This window comes from Semicossyphus pulcher, unplaced genomic scaffold, assembly GCF_022749685.1.
Source record: "Semicossyphus pulcher isolate SPU_LCO1_2020_fin unplaced genomic scaffold, fSemPul1.0.p SCAF_1, whole genome shotgun sequence".
Classification (NCBI taxonomy): domain Eukaryota; kingdom Metazoa; phylum Chordata; class Actinopteri; order Labriformes; family Labridae; genus Semicossyphus; species Semicossyphus pulcher.
In genome coordinates this window covers 7,732,258-7,749,915 of record NW_027211603.1, presented here as the reverse complement: position 1 = coordinate 7,749,915, position 17,658 = coordinate 7,732,258, and the positions used below count along the sequence as shown (strand labels likewise).

At 40.6% G+C, this 17,658-nt stretch overlaps 1 protein-coding gene across 1 annotated transcript in view; it reads left to right on the top strand.

Moving 5' to 3' along the window:
* gramd2aa (GRAM domain containing 2Aa) overlaps positions 1–17,658 on the top strand; it is a 32,215-nt gene that overhangs the window by 4,692 nt on the left and 9,865 nt on the right. The window contains exons 2-6 of the mRNA XM_069662721.1: positions 3,122–3,220; positions 11,311–11,368; positions 13,651–13,723; positions 14,628–14,731; positions 15,289–15,387. Coding sequence (XP_069518822.1) covers positions 3,122–3,220; positions 11,311–11,368; positions 13,651–13,723; positions 14,628–14,731; positions 15,289–15,387 — 433 coding nt within the window. The remainder of the gene's footprint in view (positions 1–3,121; positions 3,221–11,310; positions 11,369–13,650; positions 13,724–14,627; positions 14,732–15,288; positions 15,388–17,658) is intronic.

The window sequence follows — 17,658 nt, the reverse complement described above, 5'->3', positions numbered from 1 at the left end:
CTGGGAAATGAATCCAAAAGTAATAATATTCTTTTGAAAGTGGAAAGAGGTTTTGTAAAAGATTTGTAATTTGCAGCTTTTGTAGTTTGTATTGTTTCAAATGCTCAAATTAAAAAGTTACACTGACTAAAGTAATAAAAGGATTTGAGGACACAATTAAACCCAAAACACTCACTGAGGAATATATTGTCACTAAATTTGAAAAATTGTTACACAAAATAAACATTTCTCAAAGTAAATCCAACCCACTAACAAACAAAGATGTTTTCATTTAAAGTTTACCGAATGTCGGGAAATGAATGCATCATAATTATTTTGTGTAGGTTGTTTTCTTTGTTCTTGGGAATCTAAGTTAAATATTACAACAATTTCCTCTGAAAGAATAGCTGAGCACAACTTTCAGCACTCTCTTGGACCATTGTTTCTTAGCAGCAGCACCACAAGGCTCCATTTAAGTTCTTCATCTGGGCTCAGATCCCCCTCCTGAGTCCTTTAACCTCAGGCTTTAGGTGAATAAACTACACAAACCTTTCCCTTATCTGTTACCCCAGGCACTTAACCTCCCATTCAACCCTCTGTGATCATAGATAACCAGTCAGATGTAAAACCTCCTGGACCAGGAAGGCCCTGTTGTTTGAACAGGTCAGTGGCTGACGTGAAGCTTCTGGCCAATTAGAGATAATGGGAACTGTAGGCAGGAACCTATTTCCATCAGCACCTGTAATTATACGTCGGCAGGTGGTAACGACTTCCTCTCTCCCAAAGGAAAATATGGAACAGGCCAGGTGGCTGTTTGTGTGCAGATGTGAGAAAACGAGGCTGGGACATGATGTGCAGATGAGAGGAAACATAATAGATTGTTTAAAGCTTTCCAGAATTAATGCTCTTTTATGAACACTGCGAATGATTAAAAAAGGATAATACAAGTGTTTTTTTTATCTTATGCAGATCAGTGATTTCCAACCCGGGGTATTTGTATCCCAGAGGTACTTCTGCAAGACCGGGGGTACCAGGAAGATTGTGGGCTACAGTACTCAGATAATGTGAAGTAAATTATAATGGTTTTTTTTTGTTAAATAGACTTATAGTTGTGTTAAGGAAGAAAAAAACAAAATGGGTTTTGTTGTGATGCTGATCTTGGTCTATTGACAGTAACAAGTTAGCTAGCAGCTATTACAGGCTGAATGCACAGTAGATAAGCATCATGTGTTGTGAGTGAGAGTGCATAAAAAAAAGTTAACGAGCACAGAAGTTGAAAACGTTAGCTAATGAATAAATGTGATTGTTGGCTTAAAGTGAGAGACAAATGGTGAACACACTCTAAAGTCTAATGGATAAATTGTTGGTTTAATAAAATGATAAGAAGAAGAACAAACAGCAGGCGAGTTAGCTAAAAAAAGACAAACAATTGTAGGTCACGTAAAGGTACAAACATATGTAGCTTACAGTACACGGATAACAGTTCAAATGGCTAGAGCTGGAACGTTGGTGAGCTAAAAGTGATGGATGAACAGTTGAGCAGTTAGCTCCAATAGCCTAAAGATTTATTAGTTGAATTAGGCAAACAGTATTGGATATAAGCAGCCATTTAACAGTTAATATATCTAAATGTTATACTAAAACAGTTAAAATAGTTAGCAAGAGTATTGACAGTTGGAATGGGTAGCTATAGCAAACAGTAGGCTAGTTAGCTTAACGATTGACAGTTACATATTTAGCAGTAACAGTTAAAAGGAATGGGGAAGCTGTAGGAATAGCTGAATTGCTAGAATTGATTAACAGTTCTCAGATGTTGAAGGGATTGAAAAACAGTTTCAATTGTGAGCTAAAAGAAATGGATGAATGGTGGAGCGGTTAGCTACAAGTCTGTTAAAAGCTGCTCAGCTCTGTACTCATTGACCTTGCTTCCCATCTTATAGTCTTTATGGCTTGATTTCATTTGACAAGCATGCATTTGGGATGTGCTACTCTGTGTGTAGCTTTGCATTTTTGGTGTGTCCTTTCTCGTGTAACTTTGTTGTTTACTTTACTCTGTACTGTTTGTTATTGTCCTGTTTTTCCTTTTGTGTTGACCTGCCAAGGGACTGCAGATGCGAATTAGCTTAAAGCTATAATCTGGTACGGTGCATAGAATGGTGACATTTATGTTTTAAACTGTACATGGTCCCTTTTAAATCAAATACAATAAATAAATAAAGTAGCCTAAAGATTAATTAGTTGAATAGGCGAAGAAGTAGATAGCTAAGCCCAAACAGCTGGCTGTTAGCTTTAAAAAGGGGAAACAATTGACACATAAAGCTACAGTCAAAATATTAAGCTAACAGTTGAAATAGCTACAGATCAAACAGATGTTAAAATTGATCACAAAAAAACAAAACATTATGGACGGTGTTGTTTTAGGTAACTGAATTGAGCTCATTCAGTCGGACTTTAGCAGTACTTTAAACAAGAAAAGGTATCCAATATAGTTGTATGATCTCCTCTGTTTTTGTTTTGTGTTATTGTGGTTTCATTGTCGATGGAGATTCCACAGGAAGCCATTTGCTGCCATCCATTTAAACTGTATGCAAAATGACTTCATCATGCCCTTAAATGTGTGTATCTGGTTTCAACAGGTTGAAATCTAAGTCTTTGTTTGATTAGATCTCTACCTACATAATTTATTGTTTTATCCTCTTTGTAGAAGTAGTTCATTCAAAGAGACATTTGGAAACGTTTCAAAGAGTAAAGTGTATTTGAAAAAGTGTCTGAGTCAGCTCGCAGCAGTACATCAGGTCAGCCATCTGCACAACCTCTGAGGTGCTCTATTTCTTTGTAGACATCTGTGTGAGAGCAGACACTGACCCCATTTACACAAGCACAAGTACACTTTGCTGAGCGGAGCATTTTAATGTAGTGTAAACCAGCAGAATCAGACTTTGAATGTTGCATCACCGCTGTGTTGATTTTGGAGACAGAGTCCACTTGTTTGCCCCATAAACTTTTAAAGAGGAACATTGTGTTTGAAGACAAACCTGGACACAAAAACAAACATGATTTTTTTGTACAAGTGCACATGAAGGTCCGGCAGAGCGGTGCCTGCTGTTAACATACAGCTCTGTGTTTGTGTGTTTAGGGCCAGGAGCATGACTGAGCAGCAGGAGCAGAGCGAAGAAACAGGCCTGATCTCAACACAGGACCTGGAACCCTCCAAGGAGGACGACACACATGGCCATTTCAGGCATGTCTCTCTCTCTCTCTCTCGCTCCCTCACACACACACACACACACACACACACACTGTTCTGCAACACTTGCTCTCTTTCCATGCCCTTTTTTCCCTCCACGCACCATCTGTATCCTGTGCACGGTCATGGGTTATAGCCGTAGGAGATTTATTTTCACAGTGCTTATTTTGTGCTTTTATTTCAGCCGCATTTGATGTCAGACAATGGTCGAACACATGCACACAAAGATACCACAAACAGACAAAGGGCTTTTTCCCCACACGGCTTGAAGATATAAGTGTTTGGAGCAAATTAATCGCTATATTTATACTGGTAATAAAGGGTTTTAATCCATTTCAACATATTTTTGGGCAAGTATTCATATGCACGATGTCTATGTGTGTATGTGTAGACACAATGTCTGTTTGTGTGCAGTGTGTGTGTGTGTTATATAAGAGGGATTCAAGGCAGGAGCAGTGTAATCCCGGGGAATCTGTTCTGGGATAGGATTTAGCTCTGAAGCATCGCATGTGTTAGTCGATGGAGTGAAGGGGGAGGGACTTGAATGCTCAATATGTCTCTCTTGAACTTGCAGCCCTCAGAAAGCAGTGTGTTTATCTTCTGCCCTCTCCCTGTATCTCACTCCCATTAACACTTTTGGTGTGTGCTGTAGTTAAGGCTGTAAATATGTATTTATCTAAAGTATTTAAAGCTGTATTAATGGATTAATTATGGCCACGTGGAACAGAAATCATCAATACAGTCTGAAAAACATGCAAGCACTGCATATCACTGGCTTCTGGAGTTGTTTTGGTTCATGAGTTGAACAATAGAATATTTTCACATCCAGGACACACAAAAAGGTATAATCTGGACGTTCCATCACCCAGCAGTGGTTGGTCTGCCAGAGATGGTAGGCGGAGCTAAGTGGCTGCTTTTCCGCTCTCTGCAAGTGTTGCGAGTAAACAGTAATCTACTATGACTGAACAAACAAAGAAAAGATCGATGACTACAGATACAACTTCAAAAATAAGTGAAAATCCAAAGAAAAAGAAACAAATTGGACACTCCGATGAAGCAAACTGTCTAAAAAGGAAAGCGACCGTCAGCGAGGAAAATCAAGAGTTACAACCAGAGCCAACCGTGGACGCCTGGTAAAATTGGGAAGTGTCCGTCCACAAAAACCGTTTATTGCCAAAGGTGCCGCCAAAGAAGTGCAGCTGAAATCTTCGAGATTAGAGCTTTAACATTCATTTTGTAGGTCAAATATTTCTATCTCCTTTTGGCTCTGTTTTGGTCTCCACCAACTTAGATCAAGCTCTTTAACTGCTATGCTCCATTGTCTGTCATTTTGTGGTGATGAGGTAGCATGTTAAAGTTTAGATATGGCTGTCTTTGGATGTTAATAAGAGAGGCGAGGACCCACGCAAGAATCACATATGTTGTCAAACAAGCAGGTTGGAAGCGCAGAAATCTTGGACAGACTTTTTTTCTGCAGTGATTTTATGAGAAAAAAGGTTCCTTCTCCTAAACAGTTTCAAATGAACACAACTGGATTTTACAGCTCAAATAAAAGCTTTAAAATATCAACTTCCTCCAAACAGCTCAGCAACTTAAACCAGGTGTGCTGAAGCAACAGTCTGATTTTGTAGCATAGCATGTAGAAACAACTTGCCCTAAAGTGTGAGAATATCCGATAATTCCTCCACTGGCAGCGTTTGGATTGAAGTATTGATAACAAGGAAATTATCAGACAAATGAAATGACCTCTGACCTTTCCGGTCCCAATATGTAACTCTAAACTCTTTGATGCTACTTCAAAAGAATAACGCCTTTATTTTACTGCGGAAATCTTACCTGTTAACTGTTGTAGTTTAAAACGAGGCCAGGACACAGCTTCTCATTCAGGGCGCGTCAGTTGGCTGTACCAACAAAATATTACATTACATATTAATGATAAAAGAATGACTTATTTTCCCCCTTTTTAAATGAGTGCTCTTTTCTATATATTTGAAGCCAATAGAAAAATCTTCATCTCAAGTCTTATAGTGAGTCTATCCACTTCTGTCGGAGCTCTCAGTCCCAATTTTCTTCTCCTGCAGCTAAATTATTGAGTGGGAGTCCACGGCTACACCGGCCCACCGATGGGAGGTGTTCGCTTTCTAATTTAGGATTCAATTTGGGATTCTTTGAGCTTGTAATTAGTTTGACTATTCAGCTCCACAGCCAAGGGCACTGAGACACACCGACAAAGGCGCATGCGTCATTCACTCACGCACTCGCAGCGGGGAACATTTTGCTTTGCTCACAGGGGTGAAAAGCTGATACACAGGTTTAGTTTCATTTCTGAACTGCAGCTTCTGAAGAGGCTGTCGAGACCAAAGAAAGTTTCTCTTGCTCTGTGAGGATGTTTGGGTCATTACTCCTCATTATATGTGCAGGACGCAGACAGGCTCAATCCATGTACATAATGTAATCCTGAGCCTCCTGGCACCTGAAAAAACAACTTTTTTTTTACTAATGTTGCTGTTTGAAAACCTTACAGGGTCTCCTTTAGAGACTTTATTGTTTACACTCCAACATAAAAATGCACTGATGTATCCTGGCCCTGTGATCCATGTCAAACCCTGTGAATTATGTCCAAAATACACCTTAAGTGTCATTTTGGTGAAGCTAGGTTTCACTGTGCTATCTCTGACAACTGTCCATCAGTCCCCCACGTCATCCCAGCACGACCTTGTTTATACCCTTTGTAAAAGATGCTTTACTTTGACTCACCACATCCAGAGCTGTGATGGGAATTGCCCGTAGCTCTTCTCTTCCTACACTCACCTGGATGCAGCAGCGGTATTGATTAAGACCTGGATCTGGTGTAAAAGACAGAGACAGATGGAGAGCGAGAGCGAGGACTCGAGAGCCGGTTAGTCCCCACAGAGATATCTGTGTTTTTAATAATCACTCTCTTCTCTCCACCTGGGAGTGCAGAGCCGCTGTGGAGGATATTTATAGGCAGGGACCAGCAGGCAGAGCAGCACACATGCACTATTGTTCATAACATGGTCACAAGATAATGGGACTGCTTCTCTACCAGGGCGATTTTAATGAGGGAAACTGTGAATTTGCACATGTAGGACAGGCTATAATCAATTATTAAGTGTGGAGAAGGTTAACGAGAGGGTAGCCTTTGTTTTCAATTGACCTGATTTCTGCTGTAATTAAGTGTGATTATGGATCACCTATTAGATATCCTGTTTTCATAATTCGATTTAATTGCATTAAAATTGATGAGAAATTCTGACCTCTAGATGTATATATACAACACAGTATCACAGTCATTTGTATAATAGTCTTATCTATACATTTCTGTTTGTTTTTTCAATGTTGATGTCACAGTTAGAAGTATAGGTAACACCCCACTAAGGCACACATATTCACCTTTAAATTGCTGCTTATCACCTTACATACTAGTGACATATTTGTCATGAGTTATTCTATTTATGGTTTTGATTTGTATTTCGGTGATCAGATATCATTTCCTGTTTTACCTCGTCACTTTGTCTCTTGCTGTCGTGAGTTCTCATTGTTTAGTTTATTCTGTGTTCTTGTCACGATTTAGTCTCGTGTAGTTAGTATTCATTTGTGTTTCATTGGTTAGATCATTTCCTGTTTTACTTTGTCACAGTGGCTGTGTCCGAAACCGCATACTAACGTACTGCCTACTAACGTACTGCCTACTGCATACTCAAACAGTATGTACTGCATACTGCCTACTAACCTGACTATTAGGATGCCGTTGGCAGCATACTCAGAGCCGTCTTCTCCGTATCACGTGACTTAATCGTTTACGTATGTCCGGTCTGACCTCCGGTCCATCTCCGCCATAGTTGTAGCTGAATAGCGGCAATGCATTTTGGGGCGGTTGAGTACAACCAGTGAGCTCCCAACTCATACTCAAACATCCGAGCCGATCTCGTATACATCCGGGCATTTCTCACATACACAAAATTGCATACTATGAGATGTGAACGCATGACATACTCAATCTGACATCACGGTTAGTATGATTAGTATGATTAGTATGATAGTATGCGGTTTCGGAGACACCCCTCGTCTCTCGTGTCGGTCCACTTCCTGCCTGCTTGTTTGATTATGTGCCCTGCCCTGATTGTTTCCACCTGCTCCTTGATTGTCTCACCTGTGTCTGATTAGCCTCACCTCCTTATTTAGTGTTTGTGCTCCCCTGTCTCAGGGCTGGTTCATTGTTGTGTTACCTGCGGAACTTTTGTCGTCCTGACCTATGTCTTTCAGCGTCTTCTGTATGGATTACCGTGTTTCTCCAGTTTCTTTCCTTTGGATTATTCGTTACCCTGTATCCCACCGTAAGACTTTTTGTTCTGCCTTTTGGTTTTTTGCTTTGTCCTGAATTAAGAGGTTTTTAGTTGCATTGTGGAATTTGCCCTTTTGATCTTTTTGTTTCATTTATTAAATCATCCAAGTCTGCAACTGGGTCCTCTACCTTTTTGTTTAACCTTGAATCGTGACAATATTAGCTCATTAAATAGCACTTATTAATGCCTTTATTCTAATAAAAAAAATCTTAAATAATAGGCCATAAAATAAACACTTTGCCCCAAATAACACCCTAATAAGTACTTATTGATACTGAGACAGAATCTAAAAATGTTTTGCTCAGTATAGGCCTCAGTAGGTGGTAGTATTATAATACTGCAAAGCATTTCAAGATGTAATTTTAAAGGAAAAACTTCTAGTTAATGGCCGAGTAGTTTTTTATAATCATGAAAACAGGCACAATATGTTACTAATTTACACCCTGATATGCAGCTAGTGAATAGAGCATACCTTAATATAAAGTGTAGGTAGAGCTCAGTTTGTTAGGGCACAGTCGAGGGATGTTTAGGCACCAAAACTACTTCTTATAAAGGGCTTCCATATCACAGATGTTTTTTTGACATCTTACTCATTAAATATACAGCGAAGACCCCTCAGATCTCCTACAGTATGATGTTTAAGTGTAATAATAAAAAAGTGGAATATTTCCCCTTTTAACTTTAACAGCGGGAAAGGCAGTGTTTGTAGTTTGAGGTTGAATTTCTTCCTGCTCTTAAAAGATAACATGTGGTGTAAGATTAGGCACGTGTCACTTTAAGTATCTAAATGATGACTAGCATGACCCAGCAGGAGATCTGGCAGTGCGGTCACAGCTGTACTGCTCTGCTGTAAACAACAGCCGCATCCTGCATGCACGCACACACACGCACACAGCAGGCAGAGATAGCATCTGTCAGCCTCCTCTGCTCTCTGACACTTGAACCCCGGCTGGATCCTTTGGCATTTTTTCAGCCTGAGTTGTGGTCTCTCACTCACGCTCTGAATTAAAGGGGAAGACAAACGATATTCCACGATTTGCTTTCTTTATATAAATTGAAAGGTCTCGTCTTGTGTTTCGCCATGAGGGGAAGAGCGACTTTGAAAGCAGCAGCAGAGTCAGGGGACAGATAAAAGGTCACGCTTACTTCTTAACCCAGAAGAGATGTCTCATCAGAGCAGGGACGCTGACACTCCTGCTCCTTTTAAGCTAACAGTCAGGGGTATTTTAACATAATGGCACCTTGTTGTTTACAAGTAAAGGACACTACTCAAGGGGAATACAAATGTGTTGCTGTTACCGTATGATGTAGAGTCCCTGCTGACTCACACACAGCCAGGTTTGGAAACAGATAATAAAGATATACCATTCTAGAAGAAAAAGTGTAAATGAAACTCAGGAAATTATTTATTAATTTATGCATTTTGACAGTATTAATTTTTAACAGACCGATGCTAACAGCGCAAAAAGCTAGTAATGTTTTTCAAGCTAGCGCCGCCTGACCATTAGCTAAATTTAGCCCTGCCGATAGTGACTGTCGCTACCCTCCGTTACAGCTCCAGTGAGGAACTTTCCGTTTGTTTTTCGGTTTTGGGTTTGTGTGTTTTGGCGCCCCCTTAGGACAAAGCCATACCTCTTATCTCTTTGCTGATTTTGTCCTGTACGTGCTTAAGTGGAGGTTTTTAACAAAATATCTCATTCTGCTTTCTTTAACAGTCGTATCACTCACCTAAAAATGTTGCCCTGGAAAATGTAAACAAAGGCAGCGTGAAGTTAATCCCTTTGTATGGCACCTACCCCCCGCCAGCGGTTTCAGGCATTGAAATAAACTATAGGTTTGCTTTGTAGGTCATATAGAGTCATCAGAATAAAATTCAGTCTGTTTCATTACCAGCGAAAAACTCTTCACAGGAGTTATAAGCTTCTACTCTCGCAAACATCACAAATGCAGTTAGCAAAAATGATTACAGTGGCAGGTTTAGCATCAAACTAATTGATAATTTTCAAAGCAACAAGTGTTTAATTACAGGTAAAAGTAAACTGAAGCAGCTTTCCCATTTCAGTACTGTGGATCTTGCTGGTTGAAATATCAGCTATGGCTAGCAGACTGTTTCAGATGAGGCTAGCTAGCTAAGCAAGATAACGTTAACTTCATGAGTTAGCTAGTTAAGTTAGCTAGCTGCCTGAAAACATTGTTGCCAGTGGGTTTAGTGTTTAGCTCGGTGACACATGTTAAAAGGGGTCTTAATTTCCACTTGTAGGCTTCATACTTGATACTGGTGCTGGAGGACTGAAGCTAAAGCTGCATTTCCCAGGTTAAACTGTTAGCGTCACTTGTTTCTTTTAAAGGCATGAAAATGAAGAAAGACTGTTCTGAAGATTAGAGTTTGTCAAATTTTAAACAGTGGTAAAACAAGTACTGATATCTTTTAAGCTAAATATAGCTAGCAGTATCACAATGGAAAAACAAATCAAGGAACTGTAACTAATTTTAGATATTGGTCTGAAATATTGTGGACTAGAAGTATAAAGTATCATAAAATAGAAACACCTGAATTAAATAGAGTCCACGTATAATTGTACGTATTATAAGGACATATATATATCTAACCTTACTGTATTTTCTAACATAACCCTGACTGCTTTGATACTTGTTCCAACAGTATGTTTTTACTTTAAACGCCACAACTTGTTTGGCAGTTGTTACAATCTCCCTGTCTCCTTCACACTATTCCTGTAGGACTCTAGAGGTGACGGCATCGAGCCTCACTTTCCTTCACTCATCTGATGCCTCCGTGGAAGAAAATGTCTTCCACAAAGTGAGATAATCAATCACAGTAAACATGAAGCGGTAATTTAGTCTTTCCAGAGCTCCTGTTTTATCAGGATCTCCTTGAGCAGGAGTCCTTTCATATCAGCGCTGTGCTGCGTCGTGCTCCGCTAGCTGTCAATCACCTACAGTCGCGCTCGTGGAGAGATTCAGGAAGAAAGGGAAGCCTCTGTCAGAAATATTCCCTCAGATTTTCAGACTTTGAGCTGCATGTCTTCCTCCTTAAAGCATCTTAACTTGGACAGCAGTTTATTTCAATGACAGATTCCTTAAAGGGCAGATTATACTGTATTTTATCTGCTGGGTGGTTCTGTCTGCGTTAAGAGGAGATGTAAGTATCCTGCTGTGACATCTGCTTCACTGCTCCGACTATCCTTCCTGAGGCAAGCTTGATGCCAGTGATGTGAATATATGTGTGTGTGTGTGTGTGTGTGAGTGTGTGTGTTCTGACTATATAAAGAACAGCATGGACAATCTCTTGGCATGGTCACTATTTGTATTTAAACAGCTCAATATTTATCTTTGATTATGTTGTTTTGCGACAGCCTTCGTCTCGCTGCAGTTATGTACACAATAATGATTAACTCATTGTGTGGAAGCTTTGACCCAGATGGGATTTACATGTACTGTACACACACACAGAGATACATACATGTATACACACGCATGTGAGCGACACAGCGTTTGTCATGATGCCTGCAGGCCGAATAAAAGGCTTTAATCTGTCGTCTTGTAAGGATTTATGGAGCTATACTTTGCTTTTACTAAATTCAGAAGACTTGTAGATGCATGATATATTTTTGTACATGAGATGTTTCTTTATTAAGATTTACACACATTAAAATAAGTGTCATTTTGAATCTAAATGTAATGTTTCTTTTATGGCAGGTTTCAGCTGATTGAAGACTTGTCCTATGAAGATGTGAAGAAATGTTACCGCGGCTCGGTGAGTCTCTTTATAATCCTCCCAAGTGTCACTGTACCTGTGATAAGAGCAAGTCTGACCATTTGTACTTACCTGAATGTTTCATCTATAATGAAAGCAACACACTCTGTTTAAAGACGACTTTCCCTTTGATGAGAATTTTGTGATTCAAAGACTCAAAGGTGTTTTATATACTCAGAATTTAAATATTTATTTCTAACTGATTACTAATATTTACTTACTAATTTATATTTTGGAAGTTATATATGATATATATGACCTTATATATTTGTGCTTTACAATCACTAATTACTCAGCTATGTATTATCTCCAGAAGATGCATAAGGAAGGTATTCTGCAAAGGTTGAACCTCCTTTTGTGCACGCTAAAGAAAGCATGGTGGAAACATCTGTGCATTATTCCCCTGAGCTCAATTTCTTTCCCCCTTTTGTTCTCATTTGGACAGACTTGTTTTTATCTAGTTAAGAGCAATGTTTATTTCTTCTTCGCCTCATTTTAAAGAGCAGCTCCAGTCATGTTTTAAGACGCATTAAAATGCTCTGCTTGAAATAATAAATTGTGTCTATGTTTTTTCTGCGTTTAATTACCTTGTAAAAATCCTCCCGAGGCACCTCCTCCTCCTCCCTCATTAAAAACTCCTGAACCTGCATAGTCCCCGCCCACTGTGCACATTTCCAACCGCCTCCTCCGTTGTGAAAACAAAACACGTCTTTGCCATCGTTTAGTGGCAACTTGTTGAAAGCTAGCTTGAAATGTGATAATTAGTAGTAGTAAAGTTAACTTTAGTAGTCAGTAGTGAGTTTGCAAAAATGACGGTGACGGTTACAGCTGGCTGGCACATCGCCGAAGTGGTTGCCATAGGTTACACATAATGAAATGCATAGTGTCATCCCGTCCATTAACGGGATTGGCTCCTTAGGTTTGTGACGTCTCAAACCTGCCAATCTGAAAACGTGTTGTTCAGCCTGTCCTTGGTACACTGCAGTTTAAAAGCAGACAGAACCAGCCATGGAGATGACTGCTGATGTTGTTCCTGATATGTCTTGTAGCTCATGAAGAACACCACATGGAGATGTTTACAAGGTTAAACACTTGATTTTCACTGGAGGGGGACTTTAAGAAGGTTTTTTGTCACTTGTAACTTTGTACTAAAGTTTAAAGTCTTGAGTAGTTAAACGATGTGGTTCAGCGGGAATTTTGTCCCACATTTAAAAAGAAAATCAGTTTGCACTTGGGGAAGAGTAGAGCTGCAAACCTGGCCAACGCTATTTGAAGCCTTGTTATGAGCCACAAACGGTAACAGCGTCATCATCGAGTAAAAATAATACAGTTTCATCTCAGCATGTTTATACATAGCCAGTTTAAAGTCCTCTGCAGTTCTGTAACATACTGTTAGCGCCACACTCCTGAAGACAGGAGCTGCTCTAGCATGAGCTATTTATAGAGAGACAAAAACAGAAGCAGCAGACAACAGAAAACCGAGCAGATAGGAGTGGAAAGAAGATGGATGAGATACGAGACAGGACAGAAAACGAGGGAGAGATAGAGTGTTGAGCAGGGATGTATAGAGCTGGAGGTGAGGTGGGAGTGATGAGACCTCTTGTGTGTTCATGGAGGAAAATGTAAGAAAAGTACGGACTTAAAGTCTGACACCTCAGCCAGATAGAGGGAGGGAAAGGCATAGAGAGTAGTGAGGAGTGTGTGTGCGAGAGTGTGTGTAGGTTTTTTTCAGATCATGATGAAGGGCAGAGTGTGTGTATGTGTGTAAAGGAGGGAGGAGGAGAGGGAGGGTGTCAGCTGAGTGCTGCAAAGTGGAGAGTCACTGGAGGTGTATCTGAGGCAGAGAAAGACAGCCTTGTAGTTTCTGAGAGGGAGCTCAGTGGCTGTACACTGAGGCGATGCTGCTGTAACTCTGTGGTAGTGTGTGTGTGTAGGTGTATGCATTAGAGACAGGTGTGTGTTTGTAGAGTAGACATAGTTGCACGGAGGCAGCCCTCCATCTGTACTGACCAGCGACAGGGGGACAGTGTGTGTCTTGCAGCAGCTTGCTCCAGGCCTTGGATGTGCGCGAGTGTGTGTGTGTGTACGGTGCCAACGTGCTGAGCCTGGTGCAGAGCTCGCGCCCTCTGAGGGAGAGGGTGGTGTCTGCGGCGAGCGGAGTCGGAGTGGCCGCTGGTGGCGGTGGAGGAGGAGTGGGCGGTGGTGCCGGTGCTGCTGGTGCTGTGCAGGCAGGCCGGTCAGCCAAGGAGCTGCTCATGACTCTGCCCTGTCCCTCTGCACAGACTGTCAGCAAGTACAACTCGCAGTACCACAAACTGTTCCAGTGTGTGCCCAAGGATGAGATCCTCATGAAAGGTACAGTGATTTCTACCATGAAGAAAACTTTAAGAGTGTTTTTGTGAAGCCTTTAATGTACTTTTCATGCCATGCTTTAGCTTTGTTCTTGTTTCCTTTTTTCTTATCTGCTCAGCATGTGTTAAGTGTGCTCTAATTAGTTCCTCTTGCAAGCCGCTAATGAACAGTAACAACATGCGACTGATGCGGACCTTCTATTAAATATCGAGGTGACACTACCAGTTGATTCATCAATTTACTGCCACTAATTTTGTATGAATCCTGAAGTTATTCAAGGACCAAAATCTTTCCCCATGCTTTAGCTTTTCATTTGTATGATTTGCTGCTTTCCTGTTATAACATTGTAAACTCAGTATATCGTTGGGTTTTGGATCATTAGTGTTAGAAACGTTAAGCTGTCACGTGTAGCCCTAGAAAATCATTACCATTCCAGCAATTTTCTGACCCTGCAAAGACTAAACGAATAACTTTCTGGTCAGAAAAATCATCATAAATGTGTCATACGTTTATGCAAATGTCTTTAATAACGCATGATGAGCACCTGTAATGTGCAGGTGTTGCATTTTCAGCAGTACAATCTGTACTTGCATGCCAAAACCCCTATAGAACATTACTAGTAAAACCTGTACTTTATAGTCGTCTACTTGTTTCTGCTCTTTACTCATTTGAAATGTCACTCCAGCTTTGATTCTTCCTGCTTGTTCTGCCGTCTGCTTAAGCTCGGAAGCATTAAAACTTCTCCTGCACAGTTTCAGCTCCTCTGTTTGCACAGATAAGTTTCAACTTTTAAAAAGTATCCGAGAGGCAGCAGAGAAATCGTTGTGATGCGCCTGTATGTTTCTCTGTATGCGGTTTACTATTGTTTAAAGTGTAACACATTTGTCTCCTTCTCTTTTGTTGTCAGTGTACTCCTGCGCTCTTCTCAGAGATATCCTTCTACAAGGTCGGCTCTACATTTCCAGAAACTGGCTGTGTTTCTATGCCAACCTTTTCGGCAAGGACATTAAGGTACGAATGCAGACAGACAACTTAATAAACAAAAAGTGACTGACAAAAATGGGACCGAGTGACTTCCAGTGACAATGCGACAAGCTGGTTGGACTACTTGGTAAATGATGCAGCTGTGGGTCTGTCAGGATGATGAAGTGACTCTCAGTCTCTCAGGGTTAATTCTTGCACACAGAAAAAGTCTTTGATCACACGTGTGCACGGTGGAACTATGTACCAAGACCAGGTACTGAACCTTTAACCTTAAACAGTTATGTGGCTCTTTGATGCTGTGCATTGTTCCTTTTCCCTCATTTCCCCGAAACCAAACCTCTCCTGATATCTGAGTGACAATAAGCTGCTTATTCAGGCTGCATTCTTCACATTCTGACTGAAAGTAGACACGTTTCATGTCCACTGCTGATTTGTATCAGGGGCTTTTCCTGGGTGCATTTCAGTGTCTGTCTTCTCTGCCACCATTCACTCCAATCACACCTGTGATTATATTATCAGCTTGCCTTTAAGTCATCCTCTAACATTGTCCTTATATGTATCTGTGCCTTTTCCCCTCGCTGTAGGTGGCTATCCCTGTTGTTTCTGTGAGGCTGGTGAAGAAGCACAAAACAGCGGGCCTTGTGCCCAATGGCTTGGCTATCACCACAGACACTGGCCAGAAGGTAAACACTTCCATCACAGTCGCTTTGAATTAAAATGCTTGCGCTGATTAGCGCAGCAGGGATGTATTTTCCAGGAGAGGTGTGATGGAAAAAACAACACCCTGCTATAGATAGCAGCAGAGTGGAGACCCAGCCTGGCGGAGCGAGAGAGTGAAGGGTTTTTCCACCATCACCTCTTAACTTTCTGTCACATCAGACTCAGCCTGTCATCAAGGGGCGTTTTCAAAGACATAATGCATTTTCAAGCTTCTGTTCCGGCTCAAACAACACATGAATGATGATAAACTACAAGCTAACATTATCAGGCGGTGACACTTAAAGTGCCTGTTATTATTCTAACAACTAAAACTCCACAGGAGAGAAAATAGAGAACAAATAAAGATCTTTAAACGCAGGATTATTTATTTAAGAGCACAAATAACTAAAATGAGGAATTGAAATTAGACAATTGAGTGCAAAAAATAACAAGTTTGAGGCTATGCTAGCAGCTATCTGATGCTTTACTTCGGCACTATAGCAATTTGAGCTAAATGCTAACGTCAAGCTGATAGCATGCTGATGATTAGCAGGTAAAATTAACTTGGTTCAACATCTTAGTTTAGCTTTTTAAAGTACTGATATTGGTGAGTTTTCACAAATGCAATATACATCTAAAGTTGATGAGAATGTCAACTCTGCGGGTATTTTAACATTTATCGTATAAAGTGTTTTAGTGTTAGTGTTTAGTGTTATAAAGTTGAATTTAAAGTTTGACCAGATGATGGTGTCACATGCACAGTCAGAGGTTCATTAAAGTTATTACAGTCCACTCTGTAGGGACCTTTAATATCTGCAGCAAATTCTCAACAACCTGTGCAGTGGATGTCAAGATATCTCACCTCAAACCAAAAATGTCAACCTCATGGAGGCGCTAGTGGAAAAGTCTTCCTCTGGTGAACATAATGGTCTTTACAAGATTTTATGTCAATCCATCGACTCGTCATTGATAGCATGTAGGCCACTGAACCGGCATCGGGGGTAGTAACAGAGGCGTGACAGAGGCAAAACGGCGTCTGTGTAAACAGCAGAGCCGTGTTTGTTAACACCTCGCACACGTTTTGCTTCCGCAAGGCCGGAACGCTATTTAAAAACACACACTGCGGCGGCTTTATGCCGGCGTTGCTTGGTTCTGTTTAAAATGAAGGTGGCATGACGGTGCAGCTTTGTTACGGCGCCGTGGTGGAACCGCAGTGTGAAAAGGGCTAAAGTTTCAGTCTGGACCAAAGTGGTGGTCTGACCAACCAACAGACCAACAATCGTATCCATGCAGCTGCACCTTAAGCATGACTTACTCACCAACAGCTATCAAGCTCTGTAGGGAAAAAATGGAATTAATTAAAGAGACTAAAAGTTCTCTTTGAACATTCACTAACCCTTTTATACACTTGTATACACTATTAAAAATGGTTATGGCACCTCAATAAGCAGGCATCATTTTGTTGTAACCCAAATTTCTAATAAGAACAATGACTTGTTGATTTTTCTGTAACATGTGCGCAAGATAACATCTCAGTCTGTCTTCACCTTCAAATAGCCACATGCTTCTCCTTTCTGTTTTTACTGAAGGTTACACGTTAACTCTCAGAGCTAAACCCAGCAGTTTACATTCCAACAGTGCAAAACACTCTGAGTTTGAAATATTGCTGAATTACACAACTACATCACCACCTTTGTTGAAGCATATTGACGTTATGTCTCATACAGCACAGGGACAAATATCTTTCACCTTATGCGGCATGTCTGCAGGATTGTGTAATATGCATTATATAAACATATGTACGTACATGGCTCGGTACAGTACGACTAAACAGAGGTGAATTCTTCTGTGTGTGTGGTATAAAGTTTACAGCTCGCGTCTGTAACAGCAGAGCCATGCAGCAGCTCCATTTGTAATTCTTCAGCTGGTTTGCAAACATGACCTTCAGGAGAGATAAACAGGACTGTTTATGAACTGACAGAAACACTGAGAACAACACACTTAATAACACAGTGTTTCCGTGTCCGGGAGTCAATTCAAAATGACTTTTTGATAGATGATATTTATCCAGGTCAGAGGGATATTTGTGTAAGCTGTCAGCGACCTGTCATTCATAGTTTGTCATGTAAGAATAACCCGGAACAACCAAAATGTGATTAGAAATATATCCTCTTTGTGCCTCAGATTAAAGCTTTTAAATCGCTCAAGTGTTGAATTATTTTCTGGAAATTTTCACTGTTACCCATAAATGTTAT